Here is a 21,992-nt window from a genome sequence, read left to right as displayed (position 1 = left end):
AGATTACCCTTTCCAGCTCTTAAGAATTACTTAAAAAAGTCATTGATGTTGAAGGCTTATTACAGAGTCGAGGACTACTTGACAGACAAACATGCATGGTCCAAACCAGAAACTGTAATAACGACAAGTAGCAATTAAAAATATTGTATTATGTGTAGAGTTAAAGGTGACTCAGCTCAGGTAAGAAAGCACATCAAATTGTATGAAAGCATCTCATAACAATCAGTCGGATTCATATAATATGTATTCTCATTTCTTTTATTGATTTTAATTTCTTTTCCTTTTGTAAGATTTGATATGTTTTCTGAAAGAGCTACGTATTTGTGATTTCATGTACATATATGTTTATTTTTTATATCAAATTCTATAAAGTTATGTACTCACTGAGTATAATTGCATGAATTCTATAGTAATTTAAATTGTATTTTTCTTAATTACTCGTAATGCATGTTAATTATAAGATGTAATAATGTTTTGAAAAGATGTGTCCCGCCGAGTTTGTTGCCGGTCCCATATTGGGATACCCTCCTCCAATAGAGGGGGGATTTAAATCTTCTCGGGGCAGAGGTGTACGGTTGGAGCCGGTAAAGGTTTATTTGACGTTCATAAGCGCATTGTAATATGCCTACTTGAATAAACTATTTTTATCTTATCTTATCTTTTATCTTATCTTATCTTATCTTATCTTAATAATTTTAAATAACTATGCAATTATACGCGTGTTGATATGTGTGTTTATTTTACCTCTACGTAACTATGTAAACTCATTTTTTAAAGAGAGGGAGCGCAGAGCGTTAGCAGTGAGGGGGAACATGCTGGCTCGCAGGTTTGCTAGGTGTAACAAAGATGTTAATAAGAAGACGTTATTCAAAGCGTTCTGTCAATCGTTCTACACCTGCAGCCTGTGGGCCAGTTACACCCACAGGTCATATAACGCTCTGCGAATACAATACAATAATGTTTTTAGGATACTATTGGGCTACCCACGGTTCTGTAGCGCGTCTGGAATGTTTGCGGGGGAACGTACAGATGATTTTTACGCTATCATACGCAACAGGACAGCGTCGATCATGCGAAGGATAAGTAGCAGTGACAATGGTATCCTAAAGATATTTGCTGTAAAGTTGGATACTCCGTTAGCGAGACATTGGAACAGTCTACATTGTACTGGATCCTTTGACGACTGACGGGGTATCCAACTATATATAATTATAATAACTAACTTTGTATTTTATTTTTAAATTACTATGTTGCTAACCATAGTTTTGATAAGTCTTGTAAATATGTAATTACTAACAATTTTATGGATATGTATGTCTGAAGTAAATAAATAAATAAATAAAAAATTAAAAAAATTTAGTTTTCTTGATAACTTAATGTTTACTCAGTTCCCCAAAAGATGGCACTGTGCAATGAGGGGCAATTAATTTACTGTCGTTTAATTTTGTTGTATTATTAATTTATTAAATCAACATAATTATACCATTATTTTTGTTGATATATCCGTACCCCCTTTCTAAACTTAGAGTTAATTTGGCAAAATCTTTCGTCGGTGGCTTATTCATGTCACAATGTATTAAATTCAGCGCCATCTGTTAGTTTACCAGGATACTCAATAGTTGTAGCACAACTATTGAGCAATAGTTGAAAAGAGTTTGCCCCTCTTTCCTAAGTAGCGCCATAAGATTCAGGGGCAAACTTAAGTCAATCGAGTGTTGTGGCTACCCCCCCTTTTAGGGGTTGAATTTTAATAGCCTATAACCTGGCCGGGGATTTTCTCGACAGATTAGTAAAGTTTTCATCAAAATCCGTTCAGCCGTTTTCACGTGATGCGCGTTCAAATAAACAGACAAACAGATAAACAGACAAACAGATAAACAGATAAACAGACAAAAATTCTAAAAACTGTTGGAACGTATTCTGTTATCGATTCTAAGTATCCCCAGCCAACTTTTTTTCAAATATCTTCCAAGTACAGACTTTCGACCGTCTTCAGCTTTATTATATGTATAGATAGAAAATAGAAGTCTGATTGACAAAGGTCGTTTCCTTTGTATCTATTTATTTGTTTCTTTGTTTTATTTGTTTGTTTGTGTGTATGTATTTGTACCTATCAGTGTTGGCCGAAACGGTAATGCAATTGAAAATTCTTAACCAATAACCAGTACAAATTTAACCGTCAGCTGTAACCGTCCGATACCGTTTACGGTTCAATTTGTAATGGTTAATGGTCAATTGCAATTAACGTTCGGCCAACACTGCTACCTACTATAAAAAGCTTCGTACGCCTAATCGGCTCATCATGGTTTAGATATAGTACACGCAGCTGCAAAAGTGCACTGTCACTTCATGAATGTCCATGCAATTTTGCAATTTTCCATCATTAAAAGCAGGTTTATTTAAAAAAGTAAGGAAAAGATAATTCATTAAATTACAAAAGCGATAAGCTGAGTGACTTGTAGCTAAGACTAGCTGGTACCTAGAGTTAGACCAAGAAAAGTCTACAGCTATTTTGATAGCCCTCGCCGAGCAAGTGTTATTTATACGTCATAATTGGAAAATTACACTTGCATTACGTGGGCTATCAAAATCGCTGCAGACTTTTCTTGGTCTAACTTTAACTTTTTGTTAAGAGGGAACGCCTTTGACAAAAAAATCTTCACATTTTTTTATAAAAAAATAAACACATCTTCCTAGAGTAAATATGGGAAACACCTCTCAAGCTTTTCCAGCCATGCCTCGTTAGCCCTTAAAGGCGAGTGCGAATTGCCAACTCAGTTGTGCGGGCGGACAAAAGTTTAACTATCCGCGTTGCGCACTAAAATTGCGAACACTCATAGATGACAGCACCTCTTCTGACCGAATAAATAAGTTTGTATTTTAGCGCCAGGAAAACAAAAGAATTAAGTCGGTATTCTATTTGTCACATTTAGCACTTTACTTGTTTGTGTTAAGGTTGTTTTTTGAATGTGTTTGACTTTTGAGTTAGATCAATTTGAAAGTGGTGGTTGTAAGTTAAGTGCACGCATGTCACTCAGTTTTCCATGCAAAATGTTTAAATGGATAAAACGGTAATGAAAAGGGGTCTCAGTGGGCATTTTCTACGGTTCGTTAATTTCCTTTGCCGCTTTTAGTATTTAAATGGTATTTTAATTCATTATATTCAAGTTGCGCCTTTCCGTTCGTGTTGTCGCTTATACTAATGAGTAAAATTATACCCACAGGACGTTTTAAAATAATTAAGGGACTATGAACAGTAAAAGTACCTCCACCATGATTTTTTTAAGAATAAGTCTAAAAACTAGCAAGTAGGTTGCTCCTTAAATCGATAAAGTAGGACTTAGTAGATAGAATATAACCTCTGTGCGAACAAGCAGAGCCTCAAATGAAGATCATGGAAATAGTTTAAGAGGTCAGTGTTAAAGAGTAGGTATACTTACTTGTACTTGTACATTTATTGTAGATAAAATCGATCAATGCCAAATGGAGGGTTCTGTTTTTTACAACAAATAAATTACAGTTTAGTATAAATAAAACATTAGGCCGTTAAAAGCCAGAGTCAATAGCCCATAGTCAAAAACCTTTATACGGCTCTAAGGCTCTAACATTGTAAGCCATGTTTATTGCTTTATTTAACGGCCGGTTCTAAACTCCGTTAAGTCGATAGAAAACCGATAAAATTGAGAAAATTTTATTTCCCCCCACTTGTTAAGTGAATTTACGAGTTAAAGAAAATTGCTGTTCTGTCTGTGCAGGTGAGCTATTTTAATGTGGTTAAATATCGCCTCTTTCCTCCAAACAGTGGATTTTTAATGATAAAGTAGACTATGACTTAATTAAGCTTTCTGCATGTCAAATTTAATGGTAATCGGTCCAGCCGTAAATAAATAAATAAATAAATAAATAAATATTGTAGGACATTTTTTACACAAATTGACTAAGTCCCACGGTAAGCTCAAGAAGGCTTGTGTTGTGGGTACTTAGACAACGACATATGTAATATATAAATACTTAAATACATAGAAAACAACCATGACTCAGGAACAAATATCTGTATCATCATACAAATAAATGCCCTTACCAGGATTCGAACCCGGGACCATCGGCTTCATAGGCAGGGTCACTACCCACTAGGCCAGACCGGTCGTCAAAAAAGTAAAGGATATCCAGAATAAGAAAAAAATATCAGATAGACTCCATTAGTGTAAAAATGCTGCAAGAAATAACCAACTCTCAAATTCTTTGAATTACATAGAGGTCTAAATTATCTGCCTTAACCTTTTCGACGCCGTGTCAAACACAAAAACTGTCACTGGGACACCACGTCACCGAAGTGTCATAACTGAAATTCAACTTCAACGCATATGCACGTAGGTCTATTTTGCCCTGTGGTCTGTGACCGATTAATCCGTTTTTGGCGTTGGACCTGCGGTGCGGATATATCGGTCATTGGCGTCCAAAAGGTTAAAACAGAAACAAAAAATAGATATCTAATTTAACTACTTTTCAGGGTTTCTTAAAAAAACAAGTAGATGCTTAATTGTGGGTTAAACATAATAAATAGGTAGGTACTTATTTATTTATTTAACGACCACAGAATAATAATCCACAACACAGATTTCATCCATATTCGTTATGGCTTAACTGTGTATAATAATGGGATTCGAAACGATAAAGAAGAAAAACTAGAAAGAAAATCATTTTCGATCTATTGTAATTGATGTAAGTAACGATGTTTCCTGAGCCACCAAATCCAACACAAGGTGCACTCAAAATCACCTCAAAATCATCGTCACGAGAACGGCCGCAAACCTGATTACCGGCGGACAGCCGTCCATACATATTCATACGAGATGGTAATGGAACATTTCCGTACGCCTGCTCTTCAATGCTGCATTCTGTTTTGGAAGGATTATCGCCTTAGTGGGAATAAGTGGTCTAGAAATTAGAGCATGGGAATATAGGTAATGAAAATTCGCAAAGATGCACTCAAAATCATCGTCACGAGAACGGCCGCAAACCTGATTACCGGCGGGCAGACGTCCATACATATTCATACGCGATGGTAATGGAACATTTCCATACGCCTGCTCTTTAATGCTGCATTTTGTTTTCGAAGGATTATCGCCTTAGTGGGAATAAAGTGGTCTAGAAATTAGAGCATGGGAATAAAAATTCGCAAAGATGCACTCAAAATCATCGTCACGAGAACGGCCGCAAACCTGATTACCGGCGGACAGCCGTCCATACATATTCATACGCGATGGTAATGGAACATTTCCGTACGCCTGCTCTTCAATGCTGCATTCTGTTTTGGAAGGATTATGGCCTTAATGGGAATAAAGTGGTTTAGAAATAAGAGCATGGGAATAAAAATTCGCAAAGATGCAAAACCACTTCAAAATCATCGTCACGAGAACGACCGCAAACCTGATTACCGGCGGACAGACGTCCATACATATTCATACGAGATGATAATGGAACATTACCGTACGCCTACTCTTCAATGCTGCATTTTGTTTTGGAAAGATTAACACCTTAGTGGGAATAAAGTGGTTTAGAAATTAGAGCATGGGAATAAAAATTCGCAAAGATGCACTCAAAATCACTTCAAAATCATCGTCACGAGAACGGCCGCAAACCTGATTACCGGCGGACAACCGTCCATACATATTCATACGAGATGGTAATGGAACATTTCCGTACGCCTGCTCTTTAATGCTGCATTCTGTTTTGGAAGGATTATCATCTTAGTGGGAATCAGTGGCGGATTTGCCCTATGGCTATGGCACAGTAAGCCCGGGCCTAGGGCGGCAAGATATTTAGGGGTGGCAAATTGTGACAAAAAATTCGCTGATGGTAACAAGAAATAACTCAAAATGTAGTCAATATTATGGGTGGCTTGAAAGGGGCAGCTACAGGGCCTGGGGCCTAGAGCGGCAAAGTCTGCAAATCCGCCACTGGTGGGAATAAAGTGATCTAGAAATTAGAGCATGCGAATATAGGTAATGAAAATTTGCAACGATGTTTAAAAGTTATACTAGTATATTATGTAACACTATACTATACACACTTCCTCACATACTCATAGCGCACAGTCTAGCGTCCTCGGCATTTTTTAACGGGACGCCAACTCCAGATTATAGAAGACAAACAAAACAAACCACTTTTATTCTGAGACTAAGATTTCTTGTAGGTATATTATAATATTAATATGCAATTTAAATTAATTCTACAAAAGCTAAACCTCGAGTACCACCGGCAAAGAACACGAGCCCGATCCAGATTAAACAACTTGTTACGGTTTTGATATTATTTTGATACGACCTTAAAGAACGCTCACGCTGATTGGTGCATGCTGCATGCGAAATTAATTGAAAGGCGTGCGTGAGATAAGCTCCAATCATCAAGACGATCGTCATGTACGTATTAAATTCAGTTCAAGACCTCTTCTTAGATTTTACTGCTAACCTGCCGTGTCTAACTTAGGAGTTGCGCCTTCTATATTAAATTTGACTGCCTAACCCAGCGGTCGGCAACAGGCGGCCGCTGGCGAACCTCTCACTTGGGGCCCGCGAGCCTCCCAAGCTATTTTGTAGGTATGTAATATTGACGACAATGTCTGATAAAGTCATAAATATTAACAAAGTGCGGCCCGCGTCAACCTCGTTAACTATTATTTTACTCCGTAGCGTATCTGATACCGTATTATGTGATCTACAACACAACGCTGACACAGAGGGCTACATGCATTATGCTAAGCACCTTAAAACGACACGGAAAGTGCCAGTTTTGCATCCTGTAGCTCTTAAAAAGGACGTGCGTTTGACGTTTTTTCCCCTTTTTGCCCTCGTGATGTGCCACTGTTGGCACTTTAACTTTAAGTGGGGTTGCCTTTGATTTTAGGTCACTAGTACATGCTTTAGGGAAATTTATGGTAGACTAGGCATGTTTTTACTTTTTACTGTAACTTATTTAAAGTTGAATAGATAAAGTTTACCTAAATATAAAAGGTTTTATGCAAATATATTATTTGAGTCTCTGAACATATTTGTTAGTAATTAACTGAGTAGATATGCATACTTAGATAAAAAACAATAATTATTTCGAACACAACTTAAGCGATTTCTTGCCCAACCCATGGGCCACGGAACGCACGCTTCTGACGCTTTCCGACGCTACGTGTTTCGGAGAGCCTACGTCTCCATTTTCGAGCACTACCGTAAAAGTATAAAACTTTGCCCTTTAACATAACTTTCCCCACCGCGTCACAGTTCAGTAAATGCGAAATAACTTAAAAGTAGCCACAGAAAAGGCAAAGTTTTATACTTTTACGGTAATAGTGCTGAGCAGCACTTTGTCAGCTCGTCGTATGTGTCACGCCTCGCAGCAAGAACATGGATTAAACCGTAAAATTACCTTAATTTAACAGTTAACCAATAAATATTACCACAAGCAAATTCAATCACCGTACAATCGCAAGAACAAATAAAACCAACGTCCCCGTATTCAAATGTATGCGACGGTTGGTGGGATAATCGGTGGTGCAATTAAAACTCGTGCGATTGGATGTCGCTCGCTGTGAATATTTATCAGTGATACCACGGTTATGAAAATTTGATAGTCCGGTTAAGGTAGGTGGACTCAACCTCTGCAGACCGCAGGGACATAGAGAAATATAGTAAGAATAGAGTGCTCACTCCATACATCAGTTTTCATACCAAAACGGCTATTATTTTCGCAGTCGACATCTAGTATCGAGTGCGGAATTATCAGTATCGCTACTTGATACTAGAATTCTCTAGTGTCGCGACTCACAAAAATTGTATTGAACAACAATTTACAACTATTATTAAAAGCAGAAGCAGTTGAAAATAGAGTTCCGGTTAGTCCGGTATTTTCTTATCGGCCCGTAGAAAATCTTGATCAGTGTTACCATCTTAAAACATTTTTGACATTGGGGTTCAAGACCCCAAAATCACCCAACATGATCTTAGTACGAATACGGAGGTTCGGATGAATGCCGTGACAATAAGGCGAGTACAAAAACCCACAGCAGATGTCGCTGCCGTCTAGACGATTTCGTAGGTTATTCTGTGGGGGAGGTTTTTTACTATTTGCCATTAATATCTCGCTAGGCATCAAAAGTTTGGATTGTTTTAAAGATAGTTTGATTGTCAACGGTGCAGTCTGTGAATTCACGAAAATAGGGTTTCTGTTGTTTTCTTTATTTACCCATCTAAAAATATTATTGCTGCCGCAATGTATTTCGTACCTACTCCATATAATAAAATTAATAAATCCTAAAAAGTGAGTCTTGGTCTTGGTAACTGTATTGTAGTATTTTTTTTACCGTTTCTTTATGGATATGGTACTAAGGTACAGTCAAGGAATTTAAATTCCGACCCATTTCGTACTTTGTCACAGTGACAACCGTATGAGGTCTCTAGCGGCTTTCATATTGATTGTCACTGTGACAAAGTACGAAATGGGTCGGAATTTAAATTCCTTGACTGTATCTTTATTTACTTATTTCACTCGATTATTGTAATATCATAATGGCCACGACCACTCTGTCAAGAGTATAACGAAGAAGAAGAACATTGTAATAGCCAATTTAGCCAAAGAGGTAGAGATACTCATAGTATCAATTTCAATTTTAAACATGACGGATTTATAGACTATCTTTCTAGGTTTTAATGTTCTTAAAGAGTATTATTTTGTGTTGGTTACTTATTAAAGATAAAGAAAGTTTATTTTTCAAGTAGGCATATTTTATTAAAGAATAATAATTTGCGAATGATCTGCATAATTTCATACTTAAATCCACGAAAGGATTTGTATATTTCAAATGACTAATCTGACAAGTTAACCCTCAAATTCGGGGGTTAATACAAAAAGTTCATTAGTATTCCGTGGCTCAGGTGTTCATGCTAACAGCCTAAGGCATAAGAGGATACGCTGAAAGTAATATTTGCATGAATGTAGCACAAAATTTGGTGACTTCTTAAGAATGACTCACGTTAGACCAGGCGGTGTCCGGGTCGGAGCTTCCGGCCCTTATCCCACCGCTGTCACCATGTAGTATAAGACAAGAGGCTTGGTCAAACACTGATTGATTTCAACTACCCACATATGATAATATCTAAGACTAAGAACTACCTACATATTGTTAACGTAAATCTACAACACTTTTCTATGATCTAACAGGCGATCACGTGGTGCTTTCCATAGAAAACGAAAGTCCGGAAGCTCTGGCCGGTATAACGTGAGTCATCCTTTACACAAAAATCCAGCAATTTTACTAAAAGCAACTACCGAACAACGTCATGCTCTACGAGCACCACTATTGACATTGGCACAGAATAAATAATAGTACTAGGTACAGAAGACTCACTCTCTAACAAAACGCGTCTGTTACGATCAGCACAGATATGGCCGCTAGGTGGCGACAGCGCCACGCGCGGCTTATGGCAAACCCCAAAATTGGGGTCGAACGGATGTACTTTTAGCTACCTGTAGCAAAGCGACGAAATCGCGGAGTGAGACACGCCTGACATTGGTGAAATAATTTTTATTATTTATTTATTTTAATCTTTATTGCACAATACATGAAGGTACAAATGGCGGACTTAATGCCTTAAGGCATTCTCTACCAGTCAACCAATGGGTCAAACCAGAAAGATTAAGTAGGTGCAGTGTCTTTAAAGTAAATGAATTTGTAAACAAGACTCTATATGAATATAAACTATGTTGATAAACTTACACATATACTTAATACAAATAGACTTACATACATAATATACATAATTATATACCTTGTGTGAATCATTAAGTTGACGAAGAAGAAAGTTTGTCAAGGAAATGTTTGCGCAGCATGCGCTTGAATGTGAATTTGGTCTGCGCTTGTCTGATAGAGAGTGGGAGACCGTTCCAAAGCCTGATAGCCTGGACAGTGAAAGAATTGGACATGAAACCCGTTCGATGTTGGGGGACAATGAGCTTAAGGCTACGGGAAATCATGATAAATTTGATGGAAGCTCTGTTTTAGGGTTTTGTACCTACGGGTTCAAACGGGACCCTATTACTATTATAACTCTCCACTGTCCGTCTGTTCGTCTTTCTGTCACCAGACCGCATCTCATGAAACGTAATCGTGATCAGATGAAATTTTCACATCAGATAATGTATTTCTGTTGTCGCTATAAGAACAAAAACTAAAAAGTACGGAACCCTCGGTGGGCGACGCCGACTCGCACTTGTCGGGTTTTTATTTTCGGTTTTGTAATTAAAAGTCCACCAGTTACCACTGTCCTACTTTTATACCTATTATATGGGGAGCACTGTACGAAGACACCGCTCTGCTCTTGCATCTTGAACCCTTTCTTTAAACCTTCGTGACATGGATCCCGACTTGACAGAGGTCCGCAAATTGACACAGCTTTGACAGCCCTCCTGTCACTTCGATTTAGGCAAACTTGACAGGATAATCTGCTTGGATGAAATGGACCTAATGCTATTTTATGGTAACATCCAAATTTAATGATAATGACGATTCGGTGTAATGTAATTCATATTTAATGATGAATGGAAGGTTTAAGATTTTGGATCACCGCCTCACCAATCGCCTTATCACTTGACAAATTAATTTAACAATGTAAGTAGATAAATAACTAACGATTGCAATTCTTATCATAATCTACTTTCTCGATAACGTCAATTAATTCACAAAACCTCTTACCTCCGCCAATCGCAAACATACTGACGTCCAATACCCAATACTATCTCGACGGGTCTGAGTGAGGGCAGAATGGAGAAAGTGCTGATATGTTGTATTTTATTATTGAACGGGGGGCTGGTTTACTCACAATTGTTGACTACAGGTAGGTAAGTGTAATAATAATGATTATATTTATGAGTAAAAAGAAAAAAAAATGTTCTAGATAATTTCTTCCATATCATAAATAGTCGCATAGTTATATTAATTAATAAGTGAAATATTAATAGTACTTATATTAATAGTACTTAAGCATGAGTTTAGCAATGATGGCTGAATGATGCGGTAGGTAGTTACCCTGTTTTAGTATAAAGTTTGACTTTATACACTACGTGTAGCGTAAAAAAAACGATATTATTACACGCCTATTTCTCCCCAAACTGAGTTAAGAGTCATTTGTCGGAGATATCTGACATGGTACGATTGATACCTATTACTTATTAAATAAAGAATGTATTAACTATCATTAAACTGCGTTTCGACTAGCGATGTGCGAGAATGCAATAGCGAGGGAAGTCTTTTTAAGAACCAAGCTGAACGAGGAAAACAAATGTACTTACTGATTCTATTGGTTCTTAACAAACACATCCCTCACTACACATCATCGCACATCTCTGGTCAAAACGCAGCCAAAATATACCAATATACAAATAATATGTACTAAACGCTGTGTATTTTCAGTGAATAATGTCCGTTTAGTCAACCACATTCCATATATTATGGAGTTCATGGAAACTACTATGAAGGATGTGGAGGCTTACGGCTGGTGGAATTTGAAAATACCTGACCATCAGGTTGAAATTGAGTAAGTTGTTTTTTATTTTATTGAATAAGTATATAGGTATCTACATTGAATATACTTAAAAAGCGGCCAAGTGCGAGTCGGACTCGCCCATGAAGGGTTCCGTAACAGCAAGTAACATAATAAAATTGCGATTTACGGTTTATGACGTATTAAAAAAAAAACTACTTACCAAATCTTGTTTAAACCAATTTTCGGTAGTAGTTTGCATGGTAATGTACATCATATATTTTTTTTAGTTTTATCATTCTCTTAGTTTAGAAGTTACAGGGGGGGGGACACACATTTTACCACTTTGGAAGTGTCTCTCGCGCAAACTATTTAGTTTAGAAGAAAATGATATTAAAAACCTCAATATCATTTTTGAAGACCTATCCATAGATACCCCACACGTATGGGTTTGATGAAAAAAAATGTTTTGAGTTTCAGTTCTATGTATGGGGAACCCTAAAAATTTATTGTTTTTTTTCTATTTTTGTATGAAAATCTTAATGCGGCTCACAGAATACATCTACTTACCAAGTTTCGACAGTATAGTGCTTATAGTTTCGGAAAAAAGTGGCTGTGACATACGGACGGACAGACAGACAGACAGACAGACAGACAGACAGACAGACAGACATGACGAATCTATAAGGGTTCCGTTTTTTGCCATTTGGCTACGGAACCCTAAAAAGGCCCACTACGTAAGTAATGTACTACGCGCCGTGCACTCGCTATACTGATAGCCCGTGATAGGGACCGTGCGCGTTGTTAGGGTCTGCCATCTTGTGGACTGAATCGGAAACATATACATGTGCACAAGTACATTGCGAAAACAAGTGCTACCATCTACCGTTCTCGTTGCTACGTTTCCTTGTGCATATTAGGTTTTGCACAAAAGTGGGCTAGATCGGAAGCATAAACGACACATTTACGCCTCGCGCCAAGAATCTGACGGCTCCTATGCTGCCCCCTATAGTTCATGCACGGGGTAGTTACCTATGCGTAGTTTACAATTTTAACATTATTTTAAGACTTTCAATCGACTTAAATTATGGAAAAAGCCTATGTTACCTAATATTTATAAAATGCAAAAAAAATACATATTATTTTCTAAACTTTCATTTAAACGGTGCTAGACGATGCTAGACGAAGATATATTATTTAGTCTTCTCCGATTTTATCTCAAAGGTAATAACGTTCTTTTTATCTTATCAACACTTCGTAATTTTATTTTCGCTAGACAAAGAAACGGTCAGTGACCCGGAATTAGTGAAATCTGAAACGGAATTATAAAAAACAAGCTAAGTAAGTGCCAAGCCAATTTGTAGGTACTTACATACTTGTATATGGGAACCGGCATCTTGTTATTTTTTTTCTGCAAAAAAACTTAAGACACTGAAACAAAGGAAAACATGGGAGGACAGGATAATTCGGCTTCTCCTATTAAGTAATTTTTTTGATTTATAAAAAACTTTCACACCTTATTTGGATATCACCATTTTAAAAAGAAGAACAGGGGCCCGTTTCTTAAAAGCTTGTAACTTGTAATACAAGCGGATGTCACTTTTTGACAGCTTTTGTTAGAAAAGGACTTCCACTTGTATTACAAGTTACAAGCTTTTGAGAAACGGGCCCCAGTTTATAGAATCGTCATAGTGTTCGTTTTGGGACAAAACTAACTATACTCATTTGATAGGTATACTTGGTCAAGCAGACCTTGTCAGTAGAAAAAGGCGGCAAATTTGAAAAAGCGAGGGGATAGCGTCTCGTAGCGACTAATTTCGCGCCTTTTTCTACTGACAAGGTTTGCTTGACCATCTATATTTTTAATTTTTTAACTTTAGTTACCTTAATTGTAGTTAATTTGAGTTTTATATTCATTTTATAACACTTATTACACAATAAATGAGTTATTTTCCATACCTACTTATAGACATGTTTAGATTAGAGGAACGCAAAAAAAATTTAAATACTGGATTACAGCACCTAATGGCTCCTCTACACGATGGGCCAACGCCGGCCACTCCAAGGGACGCAGCCATGCGGTAGAATGAGATAGCAATATCACTAGCTCCCTCTAACGCATAAATGCGTCCCTTGGAGTGGCCGGCGTTGGCCCATCGTGTAGAGGAGCCATAAAGTTTTTACGTTCCGCGTCCATATCATGCTACGATTATGTTATGTCCTTCTTACTCCATTTCACCTAAACTTTTTACTTCTAAATCTCAGTAGTTAGCATTAAATTCTTCATAAGTATTCTTCATATATTGTATTTCTTCTCCCAACAGTGAAGACGTATTCGATTGGAAAGTCAAAGGCCATGTTGTCTTCAAAAATGGCTTCGTCACGTCCATCCAGAAACTGGACCTTATTCAGAATACCCTCCAACAGATTTGGCGGTTTGACAACACAGACAATACGACCAGCGTGTTTGCCCAGGTAAACTCCAGTCTAGAACTTTAACCTTTTCATTTTCACCGCCGCCGACTGATAAATAAGTGCATTCCCGTTGCAAAAATTAGGTTTTGGGATTATCGGCCCGATTTGGGAAATGAATTAGAGATGCACTAGATATGAAATAGTAAAGATATGTGACGTTCCACGAAAAAAGGTACCTTATGGCGGCCGCAAAATATTGGAGCGGCGTTAATAATAGCGTAAGCGCCAACCGCCATAAGGTACCTTTTGCTGCGGAACGTCACATATCTTTACTATTTCATATCTAGTGCATCTCTACCCTAGTAGCATTTTCGTTGGGGCCCACGGTGCCAACGGTAGGGAAAACGTTGGGATGAGGTTAGTTCCGTAGCCAACGTTAATTTTGTATTGGCCCACCATCGCATTTACCAACATTCGCTGTGGCACAGATGCCCAACAATGGGCCTTTGTGTATTTTGGTACCGTTGGCTAAACAACGATAATATTCGTTGGCCCAATGGTGACGAATACCGCATTAACCAACATTGGCTGTGGCACGGATGCCCAACAATGGGCCTTTGTTTATTTTGGTAACGTTGGCTAATCAACGATATCATCCGATGGCCCAATGATGACAAAAATCACATTTACCAACATTGGCTGTGGCACTGATGCCCAATAATGGGCCTTTGTTTATTTTGGTAACGTTGGCTAATCGACGATATCATCCGATGGCCCAAAGACGACAAATCTCGCATTTACCAACATTGGCTGTAGCATTGATGCCCAACAATGGGCCTTTGTGTATTTTGGTAACGTTGGCTAATCAACGATATCATCCGATGGCCCAATGACGACAAATATCGCATTTACCAACATTGGCTGTAGCATTGATGCCCAACAACGGGCCTTTGTTTATTTTGGTAACGTTGGCTAATCAACGGTATCATCCGATGGCCCAATGACGACAAATATCGCATTTACCAACATTGACTGTAGCATTGATGGCCAACAATGGGCCTTTGTGTATTTTGGTAACGTTGGCTAATCAACGATATCATCCGATGGCCCAATGATGACAAATATCGCATTTACCAACATTGGCTGTGGCACTGATGCCCAACAATGGGCCTTTGTTTATTTTGGTAACGTTGGCTAATCAACGATATCATCCGATGGCCCAATGACGACAAATATTGCATTTACCAACATTGGCTGTAGCATTGATGCCCAACAATGGGCCTTTGTTTATTTTGGTAACGTTGGCTAGTCAACGAAATCATCCGATGGCCCAATGATGACAAATATCGCATTTACCAACATAGGCTGTGGCACTGATGCCCAACAATGGGCCTTTGTTTATTTTGGTAACGTTGGCTAAGCAACGATATCATACGATGGCCCAATGACGACAAATATCGCATTTACCAACATTGGCTGTAGCATTGAGGCCCAAAAATGGGCCTTTGTGTATTTTGCTACCGTTCGCTAAACAACGATAACATTAGTTGGCCCAATGGTGACGAATACCGCATTTACCAACATTGGCTGTGGCACGGATGCCCAACAATGGGCCTTTGTGTATTTTGGTAACGTTGGCTAGTCAAAGATATCATCCGATGGCCCAATGATGACAAATATCGTATTTACCAACATTGGCTGTGGCACTGACGCCTAACAATGGGCCTTTGTGTATTTTGGTACCGGTGGCTAAACAACGATAACATTCGTTGGCCCAGTGAGCACAAATATCGCATTTACCAACATTGGCTGTGGTACTGATGCCCAACAATACCAGTTGAGTTTGCTTGTGGCGTCACTAGATGGCGTTACTGTCTCCAAACATCGAAGTTATAGTTATTTTCTCGATTATTCCGGATATAATCATAATATTTTTTTAAAGTAACTTATAAGCCTAATAGCTATAACTATAAAATTTATACATAAATTTAAAAAATTGTATTTTACCAACATTTTCTCAATTTAAATCTCAAAAAACATAAATCTCGCTTACGAAGTTTCGAAGTGCGGTTAGTATATATACAAATTAGAGTGTATAGTAAGTGTACTTGCTTCGGCAGTACATATACTAAAATTGGAACGATACAGAGAAGATTAACAACAACTGCTGCCTAGGGCCTTCATGTGGATACAAGCAATGCCTACCGAAGTGTAATTGTAATATTTATCAGCAAAGGCCCAACGTCGTATTACACAACCACTTACCTAACGTAGGGTAACTGTAGGACTCGTAAACAAAAGCCCATTACATAATTAAGACTGTAGGCCCACTATAAATTACACAACTATTTACCTACGGTAGTATTGTAAGAATCCTACACAAGGCCCAACGTTAAAGTTACAATGTTGGCCCTTTGTGGGACAAGCTGTGTTGGGCCTTCAACCTGGTGCACAACTACCTACCGACCTACCTGACTTGCCGATGGGTAATTGTTGAATTTGCAAACAGAAGCACAACGAAAAAATTGCCCCTTTTTATTTTTTTGCAGTTGGCCCTACAGCAAGCCATACGGCCAAATGTAACAATTAACCAACCATCAAACAAATGAGTATAGGCCCAACCACGGCCCAACCAAAACCACCACCGTTGAATAATTGTATGATTTATTTAAATAGGCCCAACGAAAAAATTACTCTAATGGCCCTCTGTTGGGAATCTTTGGGAGGGCCTTTGTCGAGGGCCCTCCAGCAAATCGTACGGCCAAATGTAACAATTAACCAACCATCAAACAAATGTGTATAGGCCCAACCACGGCCCAACCAAAACCACCACCGTTGAATAATTGTATGATTTATTTAAATAGGCCCAACGAAAAAATTACTCTAATGGCCCTCTGTTGGGAATCTTCGGGAGAGCCTTTGTCGAGGGCCCTCCAGCAAATCGTACGGCCAAATATAACGGTTGCCCAACTAATACGTAAACAAAGGCCCAACAAAATCCCTACAAGAAAATGCTATTAGGGTAATTCATTTCCCAAATCGCGCCGTATACCTACTGTCGGTACTTAAACATGTGTTTTTTCAGGCTACGCTGAGGATGTCAGATGTGAGATTGGGGTACGACGTTGAAGTGACGTTGGAGGATGGCAGCCTCCACCATTTCACAGGGATATTTAGACACAACACCGTTCAGTTTCCCTTTGCGGTAATAAGTGCCACTTGCACCCTCCCACTAACCCGGGCTTAAGCGGTTAAACCGTTAACCCAGGGTCAAATTGTACTGGTAACCATGGTTATTTCCTGGTTTAACTGGTTAACCCCGGGTTAGTGAATGGTGCAAGTGGCCCTAAGTATATTTAATTCCTATGCTCATAAACTAAATAAGCAATACCTAAATATTTTATCCGCGCAACGAGCGGTGAAGCGGGCGGCCTGCAGTGCACGGAGTGCAGCCGCCGCGAGCCTGAAGAAGGACCCCCGACGGGCCCGAAACATGTCGCCAATACGAGTAGCGACTCAAAATACAAGTGATTGTAACCGTTGTGATCTAAATATTTTAAATTAGTATTATTTTTCAGGTAATATACAATATGTTTACTGAAGAATATTCCGCGACGGTGACAATGGATACTTTACCAAGGAGCACGAACAAGATGATTTTCGCTCCTGCTACGTCTCTTACACAAGTGCTGTCACACTCGGTATGATCCTATAAAGAATGAGTCACGCTAGACGGGGCCGTGCCCGGGCCGAGGCGTCCGACATGTCATTTTCTATGACGGCTGATTGGTAATCACGTAGTGCTTTTCATAAAAACCGAAGCACCGGTAGCTGCGGCTCGGCCTCGGCCCGGTTTAGCGCGTCATCCTTAATACATCATTATAATACTAGTAAATCTTTTTATCTCAATTCAAAATGACAAAAGTGGATAAAGCACTGTCTTCAATAATGTTCCTCCTCCCCTGTCGGAAAATATGTGTTTTTTCTATAAATCATAAACAGTTAATTAAAAAAAAATCAATTTTATCTTCTTGTAATAAGATGACAGATAAGTTTCCTGCGTCTTTCGCTCGCCAGCAAAGTTACTTTGCGTCTCTTTGCAAGCCCCGCGAGTCCCGCGACGCATAGAATTCAACTCTTCGATCCACAAGTTTTTTTCTTTTTCAGTTTTTTTTTGTTTTTACAGTATGACGTGACAAGCGCCGCCGATGGCATGGCATCCTGGGCTACAGATGTTTTCCAACCCATCCTCCTCAACGTGGCTCTCAACAAGGTCGAATTCCCTCAAATCTGTTACAACTGCCCCGCTTAAAACATTCGCTTCTCGGCGCGATTCGGGAAATGAAATAGAGATGCACTAGATAAGATATAGTAAAGATATGTGGCGTTCCACGGCAAAAGGTACCATTGCCCCGGCTGAATATTGGAGCGGCGTTAATAATAAGCGTAAGCGCCAGCCGCCATAAGGTACCTTTTTCCGTGGAACGTCACATATCTTTACTATTTCATATCTAGTAAATGTCTAACGGCGCGATATCTTAAAGTTCGAATCGCGCCGATAGTTTTGACGAGAGATAAGTGCTTTTCATGCTAGTCAAGCGTGAAGAAAAACTGACGTTTCTTGATACCGCCGTAGCAAGGTTAGAGTTAGACCTAGAAATATCTGCAGCGCTTTTGAAGTTTGATGTTTGCTGCTGAATATCGCTGCAGACTTTTCTTGGTGTAACCCTAACAATTATTTATCAAGAAATAAAAATTAACCCTTTATCGCAATCTGTATTGTTAATTGAAAGGCACTATGTGGTCATTTTTAATGTGGTCATGTGGTCCTATAACATTATCTTGGAAGCATCCACTTGACAAGTTGCTTCACCTTCTATTTTATTTCTTACCAACACAGGGCCCGATTCGGTTCGGATTATGAAATAGACATCTATTAGATATCTTTTAGACATCACCAAGATACGATAACGATATGTTTAAGATCTAACCTGTCAAATTTGACATTTGCGCGATTCTGGAGATACTCTTGAACGATTTCCACAGGATATGACTTAGAGATCCAATTCTCATCTAATACTAGATATCTTACTCTATCTAACGTAAAAGTGACATTGGTTGCCCGAATTGCGCTGCAAAAGAGATCTAGTTGATATCTAAACTATAACGTATCTAGAATGGATCTAGTACGTGTCGTCTCTTGTGAATATCTTGAAGTTCGAATACGGCAGACAAGCTGTACGTAATGCCTATACATATGTAACATGTTTATTCGGTTGGGACTGTTCATTAAGCTAACGAATCAGACTATAGGTCCTTATTAGGTAGCCTATTATTTATAGGATTAGACTGAATCTATTTATTCAATATTTTTAACTTAGCTAAGTAAGAATGATCCCTTCGACGGCACTTATAAATCAAGCTATAGGTACATACCTACCTCTGACACTGAAAATTGTTTAAGTGTTTACAATTTCAATAGTGCTATATAAAACACAATAAAAATATATATAATAAAAAGATCAAGAATCTGGATTTAAACGAAGTGCCCATAAAACGCAATGAATCGGGTGGGGTTGTGAGTGTGTATTTGTAAAGCTGTAAAATTGTATATTTAATAAAATATTATAAAATATTTTGATTTTTATTTCGGCACGTTACCCTCTTTTATTTTAACATAGGCACCTTCTTCTTTGTACTGTTTTTGTAATAGGCGTAGTAGAGTGGTTATCGAACATTAAAAATTGTATCATCATCATCATAATTTCAGCCTATATACGTCCCACTGCTGAGCACAGGCCTCCTCTAATGCGCGAGAGGGCTTGGGCTATAGTCCCCTAATATAGTCTATAGTAGTATAGGCTATAGTCCAAAAATTGTATACTGACTTGAAATTGATCTGACATAATCCACTAAGAGTACATATTTGTCAAATTGAGATCAGATTGTTTTCGAATGTTGCCCTAATTCATTAAGGCATGCTTTCTGAAATTCTGCCATCATCTACCGCCATACATAATGTTAGTCAGAATTAATCACCAATTCGGTATACTAAACTATAGTGATGCAAATAGCTAGTTGGGTTGGCAACGGTCGCTAGTACGTGACTTGGCAGTAATGTTGCCAATTTGTTGGCTGGCGAACATGTTAAGAAACCTTCTGTTCTTAGCGCTATTTCGATTATTATGTCAAGTAAACTAAAAGTTCAATGCTTATGATAAGTAGTATGTAACTATTCGAATTTAATCGAATTTAAACTAACTAACTATTATTAACTTAAGGTTCAAGGTGATATCAATTAAAAAAAAAGAGATTAAAGCTACCCAAACACGGTCATAGAGTATGGGCAGGAACTATCTAACTAAGCGTAATAATTATTACCTATGGGGTGCGAAAAATCGTGTTGCGCGCTCTTGATCACATATAAGTATTATTACTTCGATACCTATTACAGGCGGTTTTCTGAGTTCGATCTATGCCATTACCAACATGTCAACGAGCGCATTATGTAGGATTTGTACGAATTAATGACCTAACAAAACTTCCGTGAGACACAGACATATTAAATATCTTAAGAACGGGTCACTCACGTATTTTAAGTTTCGTTCGTCTCATGACATTCGTTTTATGACACTCCTCGGTACAGAGTGAAACATGTCGAGCGTTTTTCGACTTAAAATACGTGAGTGACCCGTTCTTAAGATATTTAATTAATGACCTTCATAACTTTCATAAATGACAATGCAAAACTGCGTCAATGTCAATTAGATTTGCATCCTATTATGTAAGCTGATTTACGACGCATAAATAGCCGTAACAGCCATTTAATATCTTATTCAATTGTGAACTGTATTCTCACGCAATAAATTCCAAATTCATACTGATTTTGCAACGGCTGTTACGAGTTTTTGGTAGGAGAATAATGTAATTTAATTTTGATTGATTGAACTGCAAATCCTGCCTAATCGAAATACCTAATCAAACCTATTAATAATGATTATCATTATACCTACTTAAAATCCTTTCAAAGTAACAACTGAAGATTAAGATAGTAAGGTAAACGGCCCCAAGTTCGTGTTAGTACGTTATTTCGTTAGTTTTTTTTCTGGCGCAAATAATAAGGAATTCAAATATCTTTTATTCAAATTATACATATGAAAAAAATCTGTATTATTTAATCTCTTCAATAAAATGATAACCAATATTTTAGTGATTAAACTAAGAGTAATACGACTGTCGAAACTGTTAGACGGCCGCGAATAGCTGTGTTGTATGCGTGCACTTTTTTTAGGCGTAAGGTGCGCGCTCTCACTTGTTAAGCTTATAGGAAGGAAAAGCTAAACCCATTCGAATAAAAGTTTTTGGGAGTGTTTCTGTGGGTTCCTTAGTAACTGATTTGATAAGAAAAAAGATTGAATATATGCATAGAAATAACTTAAAATTGCAATAAATCGACTCACGAAATAGCGGTCATTTTATCTTACGTGTGTCTCCTATTTCGTGCCACTAACGAATCAAGGATTTTCTAGATACATTTTGAGTGCTTGTTTTTAAATATAACAACAAAGATAATTAAAAAAATAAATTAGAAAACAATTAATGTATTTCATGAAGTTTCGTATGAGCGAAATTCGGTATATGTTTTTTTCACTAGAATTCTCATAAAACGAGTTTGAATGTGACCCGAGTTAAAAATCTTAAGGTATGTTCCACGTATATTCTCATATTAACTACTAGCACAATTTTATTTATTATTGAAATTTGATTTATTTTTGTGTATGTTTATTTTTAACGTATAAGACAGTAAATTATTTCTTGTAAATAATAATTATTATTATTATTTGTTTCTCCATTTTGGAATTCACGGGCCTACAAATCCCGGTCTTTTGATAGGCTTGCGTGGGGATATAGATCCAACACGTAGAGGCCCCTTGGAGAGCTTTAATGTCATGTAGAACGCCTGCTGGAACCCGTTCACAGGCGCAACAATAAACACCCATGAACCGGTCGCAGCAGGCATTGGGATTATTGCAGAAAAAGTGAATAACT

General features: G+C 38.0%; 1 protein-coding gene across 2 annotated transcripts; it reads left to right on the top strand.

Moving 5' to 3' along the window:
- Positions 1–3,615: 3,615 nt before the first annotated feature.
- LOC134673316 (uncharacterized) lies at positions 3,616–18,270 on the top strand. 2 transcript variants are annotated; one of them, XM_063531285.1, is made up of 6 exons: positions 3,616–3,755; positions 11,459–11,582; positions 13,853–14,003; positions 17,029–17,148; positions 17,522–17,644; positions 18,130–18,270. In XM_063531285.1, exons 2-6 carry the CDS (start codon positions 11,497–11,499, stop codon positions 18,253–18,255), a joined length of 606 nt encoding a protein of 201 aa, XP_063387355.1. In that variant the 5' UTR covers positions 3,616–3,755; positions 11,459–11,496; the 3' UTR covers positions 18,256–18,270. The 2 variants fall into 2 exon arrangements, with proteins under 2 accessions (XP_063387355.1, XP_063387354.1); XM_063531284.1 differs by lacking the exon at positions 3,616–3,755 and adding an exon at positions 10,802–10,883.
- Positions 18,271–21,992: the final 3,722 nt, after the last annotated feature.

Source organism: Cydia fagiglandana, chromosome 18 (genome assembly GCF_963556715.1).
Source record: "Cydia fagiglandana chromosome 18, ilCydFagi1.1, whole genome shotgun sequence".
In the NCBI taxonomy this organism is placed as follows: domain Eukaryota; kingdom Metazoa; phylum Arthropoda; class Insecta; order Lepidoptera; family Tortricidae; genus Cydia; species Cydia fagiglandana.
The sequence above is the reverse complement of the archived record's forward strand: the minus strand, read 5'-3'. Positions and strand labels throughout refer to the sequence as shown.

What these genes read in the sequence shown, in the direction of transcription:
- LOC134673316 (XM_063531284.1), top strand. Translation starts at nt 10,811, where the DNA reads ATGGAGAAAGTGCTGATATGTTGTATTTTATTATTGAACGGGGGGCTG. An exon ending in CGACCAGCGTGTTTGCCCAG is followed by an intron (nt 14,004 to 17,028) that starts GTAAACTCCAGT and finishes GTGTTTTTTCAG; the next exon opens with GCTACGCTGAGGATGTCAGA. An exon ending in CACAAGTGCTGTCACACTCG is followed by an intron (nt 17,645 to 18,129) that starts GTATGATCCTAT and finishes TTGTTTTTACAG; the next exon opens with TATGACGTGACAAGCGCCGC.